Source organism: Squalius cephalus (genome assembly GCF_949319135.1).
Source record: "Squalius cephalus genome assembly, chromosome: 15".
NCBI lineage: Eukaryota > Metazoa > Chordata > Actinopteri > Cypriniformes > Leuciscidae > Squalius > Squalius cephalus.
This window is the reverse complement of record NC_137136.1, coordinates 23,034,890-23,039,497: the sequence shown is the minus strand read 5'-3', so window position 1 is coordinate 23,039,497 and position 4,608 is coordinate 23,034,890. Positions and strand designations below refer to the sequence as shown.

The 4,608-nt window shown below is 38.5% G+C and overlaps 1 protein-coding gene across 2 annotated transcripts; it reads right to left on the bottom strand.

Annotated features, from left to right (window-relative positions):
• Positions 1-745: 745 nt before the first annotated feature.
• On the bottom strand, positions 746-4,381 carry hoxa10b (homeobox A10b). Of its 2 annotated transcripts, none has more exons than XM_079893955.1 (2): positions 3,489-4,379; positions 746-1,994 (listed from the first exon to the last, which is right to left on the bottom strand). In XM_079893955.1, exons 1-2 carry the CDS (start codon positions 4,273-4,275, stop codon positions 1,717-1,719), a joined length of 1,065 nt encoding a protein of 354 aa, XP_079750081.1. In that variant the 5' UTR covers positions 4,276-4,379; the 3' UTR covers positions 746-1,716. The 2 variants fall into 2 exon arrangements, with proteins under 2 accessions (XP_079750081.1, XP_079750082.1); XM_079893956.1 differs by having other exon boundaries at positions 1,096-1,991; positions 3,489-4,381.
• Positions 4,382-4,608: the final 227 nt, after the last annotated feature.

Sequence of the window (4,608 nt, the reverse complement as noted above, 5' to 3'; positions counted from 1 at the left end):
ATAGAGGACAACCATTGGCGACCAGAAGCAAATTCTCTCCCTCTGGTCAATGAGCATTGCTGTGATCTTGTCCTCGGAAGAGTGGATCTCTGGGCACTTCAACAGACTCTGTTTACAACAGGGGCTATTACTCTGTTTTTCTTCGGGTTGTAACTTGGCGGTCTGGCCTGAATATGGCCAATAAAGCCTTTGTGTTTTTTTCCTCCGGCCCAGCAGACGCATCCGGCAATGTGGGCGTGCTCTCAGTCTCCGGTGCGCACGCGGCTTTGGCCAAAGTGCATTGATCGTAACCGAGGCCTTGCTATCTACACCTGCGCTCCACCATTTACTTTTTACGCTGATCTAAAGATTTCAGTTTAACAGTGCAGTTCATGCATTCAAATAACGTCGTTAATATATCAAATGTTGTATACTATGACTAATGTAAACAAATCATTACGAATTTTTTTTTAATAAGTTATACAAGATCAACTCATTTTTTTAACTCAGTTTCATTTAATTTAAGTTGAAATGAATTAAACACCTTTTTTTTTTATAGTTCTAATTAAACTCTTCTCAGACTTCGCCGCAACATATTTGTCTTGTTGTTGTGCTGAATACCACTGCGAGGCAATTAAGACAGTTTCGTGTTGTGGGGATGTAAAATAGAGCCCAACAACATGAAACTACCTAAATCACTCAGCAGTTGACTTTGTTTCTTTCTTGGGGAGATAAGAAGGCAACGCTGTATTTTTATTTATTTATTGTATCGACATTGTGTGTTGCACAAGCAAGTAAGTACAATAAAATGTGGTTGTTGTTTTTTCACTGCTGTGATCCCACCAATGCTTAAAAAAATTGTGACTTTTCATGGAATATTCCCTTGAATTTAAATTAGATTAAAATAATCTGAATGTCGACAGGAATAGATTTGTCACAGGAATAGGAATGATTGGAATAATAATTTGTGTGTGACTCTTCACGGGACCAGTACGGAAATAATATAAATCATTTAATTTTACAGTCAGTAAAATTGCAGTCATCACTACTCCATTACAAATCCCCGTTATAAAGAAAATCAGGAGTGTTTCAAAGAATCGTTTAAAAGTAGGCTATCAGTTTTACGTACATGCCTTTATTTATTTTCTGTCACGTATGAATAATTAATTTACATCTGAGTCCAGCCTGTGTTTTCAGAAAGATTGTACCTTTCAATCCTGTTAAAACAATATAGGAAGTCCCGTCATGTTTATAACTATACAAGTTTCTAAGAACTGGACTTATGCCTAGAACAGCAAATAGGTTACATGACAAGGTCGTACTTAAGAAGAAACGTGTTATTATTTAAAATGGTTCCATAATACTTATTATTATTACAACATGCAAATATCGCAATTATATACAATAAATGTACAATATAGTCTGAATGCTATGTACAATGAACACCTTCAGCATATATTTTCCTCTCTTGCTTTTACAGTGAAGTCTTGACAGTTTATAAATAACCATGACATGTTATGACGACTGGGATCAAATAAAATTATACATAAACAGATAAAAACGTCAACAGTATACGACACACAATAAGTTATCAATAGTATCTTGCACCAAGTCATTTATGCACACACACACACACACACACACACACACACACACACACCTACGGAGACGGTTTGTTGTATGGCACTGCAGCTGATGGAGGAGGAGGGCGCCAGAGATCTATAAAGCGAACAGGCTTCATGTAAAACTGAAGTTGGTCGACAACTCTCGGATTCTGTTTTCTCGACTCATTTTCTTCAGCTTCATCCGTCGGTTCTGAAACCAGATTTTGACTTGTCTGTCCGTGAGGTGAACACTGCGGCTGATCTCGAGGCGACGCTCTCGTGTCAAGTACATGTTGAAGAGGAACTCTTTCTCCAGCTCTAGTGTCTGGTGTTTGGTGTAGGGGCATCGCTTCTTGCGACCACTCTTCGCAGTCAGCCAGTTAGCTGTACTCTCACTTTTGGAATCTCCTGCTGGAAACGTGAGGGAAATATTAGTTCAGAATAGCCAGTAGTTCAGTATAGCCAGTAGTTCAGTAGCCCCCATTCCACAACACTTTATAATAGGCTCAATACGCCTAATTATAGTCTACCAATTAATGACTAAAGGGGAACACTTTATTTTACAGTGTCATTGTTACATATGTTACATGTAGATACTATAGCAATAACTATAAATTATGCATAATTACATGCAACTTACCCTAACCCTACTGTAACAAAAGTTGCTGCATTCAATTTTTTAAGTACAATCAACTTGGATGTTTAAGTAATTTCAACTTAAATTACATTAAACTGACTTTAAAAAATTGTTGAAAATTGCTTAACTTATTTTGATGAGTTAAAGCAATGTAAAAAATTGTCATAACTTATTAAACAGAATTTTACAGTGTACATGCAGTTACTTAATATTACTCAGAACTTAAATGTATAATTACAGTGTAACAAAGACACCTTAGTAATAACATCGACTAAAGTAACAAAATCCATAAAATAATTACACATCAAGTATACATTCTGTTCAGCAGTTGCATATTAGTACTTGCGTAAATAATGTTTAATGTAAATTATGACCCTTGTGAGATGATTGCGTGCAGCCATATTAATAATATTGGCGTGCGATTTATTAAATCAGTTTTTTTTTACTATTATCTGAAAGTTAAATTTGATTTTTTAAAAATCAATATTTCGTTTTTGCCTTATAAAGGCACTGATGACGACGCTTTATCGGTCGTTTCTTGTGGAAAGATTAGAAGTACAAAAATATATATTTTTTTTTTTTTCACGCGGGTAACTAAACAAACTCGCCACATATGCATCTAGATTTTTTTATAACCCACATTAGATGATCTCACCAGATCTCATGTTGTCACAAACATCATAATGAAAAACAGGCTTGCTAAATACACACTGAAATGGGGATAGTCCATGGGTCCTGACTCGTGAGCAATAGGCCCTATTTGCTTTTTGAACGTTTAATCTGATCGTTTAAAAAAATTGAGATACATTTAGGAAACTGAAGCACAGTTTTGCGTTTGACACAAAGGAATATATTGCTATGTGAATGTGTGTGTGAACATATTAATAAAATGTGCACTTTTATTAAATTATATATACTGAGCAATGTGTTTTAAATGGTCTGTATGCTATTAAAAACAAGTGCTTGAAAAAAAATCTATAAGTACATTGCATTTGTCTCGAAGGAATATTATGTTATTCTGAATTGGTTTGGTCGTGCTGCACCTCCTCCGAAATGTATTTCAAAATGAGAAGAATCTCCCACATTATTATGCTTACTAAACTTGCCTTATGGGGTGTTTAAAATTAATAAAAAAAAATATTACTGTATATGGAATCTACAAAAAACAAATCCATATATTTATCGCGCGCAAGGGCGTTAATGTTTCCACACGCGCCCAAAGGACGTCCAGAATCCTTTGGACTTTAAGAATGGGCAACAAAACTAACCTTTAGTAACAGTGACCGCCTTCTCCGGGCTGTCCGGTGGCTCGGGAGATGAAGCGGTGCCAGTGGACCCCCTTAGCTCCTTGTTTCTTCCCGGGGCACATGGTGCGCATGCGGGGGGTTCTTCGCTCTCTTCCCGGCTCGCTTCTGCTGCTATGGCTGAAAGAGAGCTGTCAAATCGGCTCGAGCGTTGAGCAGCAGCAGCAGCAGCAGCAGCAACATGAGTCGATATAGACTGGTTGTCTGGAAAACCTTTTGATGTGCTGCACGTCTGAGATAGACGGAAGTAACCGGGCACCGGAACACAGCCGTTATTGTTGCTAGATGGACATGAGTTCGGTGTCAGCCGCGAGTACGATATATCCTCTGTAACGGTGTCTTTTGGACACTTCTCAGACTCGTACAAGCAGTAAGAGTTTTCCTCTTTTATGGTGGGCGAGAACGAGCGTGGGGTAATTTGGTTGTTAGGCTGTTCAATGCGACAGGACCTCGACGTCTCCAGCCATGTTTCCATGCCTTGATACGGCCCACATGTAGCAGGTACTACATTTTGCGAATTGCCCTCGTTCCGTTTGAGTCCAGAAAAATAGCCACAGTTCGACAGTCCATAAGAATACTCTGAGGTCGGCTGCAAGTAGACTCCGCTGTTTTGGTAGTAGTGTCCACTTCCCTCGGCCCTTCCGTGGATCAAGGAGTCTACCAGAAACGAGTTTCCAGATGGACTATCGGAGCATGACATCTTTGTGGTAAAATTTGACGGTGGAAGAAGATTGCCCTTTCTGGATGACATTTCTTGTGCAAAACATGCTGAATATAATTACTGATAACTATACAACTCGGTGTGAGCTAACAGCCAATTAAATCGCAACGAGCACCGATGACTCCTCCCTCTGTACGCGCACGTAACCCTTGTGTCCCATATCTTTTTCAAGCTACTTGATTTTTTTAAAAAGTCAAATCAACATTAACCTGATCACTCGTTTTTCGGAAAGTATAAGCGAATAAAAACAGAATTTAACTTGAACAGCGTTATGTTTACGACCACTGACTTCGTTAACACTGACATTGCCGCTGAGCCTTGCGAGCCACGTATAAAACCAAAAAGCAACAAGGTATCGAAAAG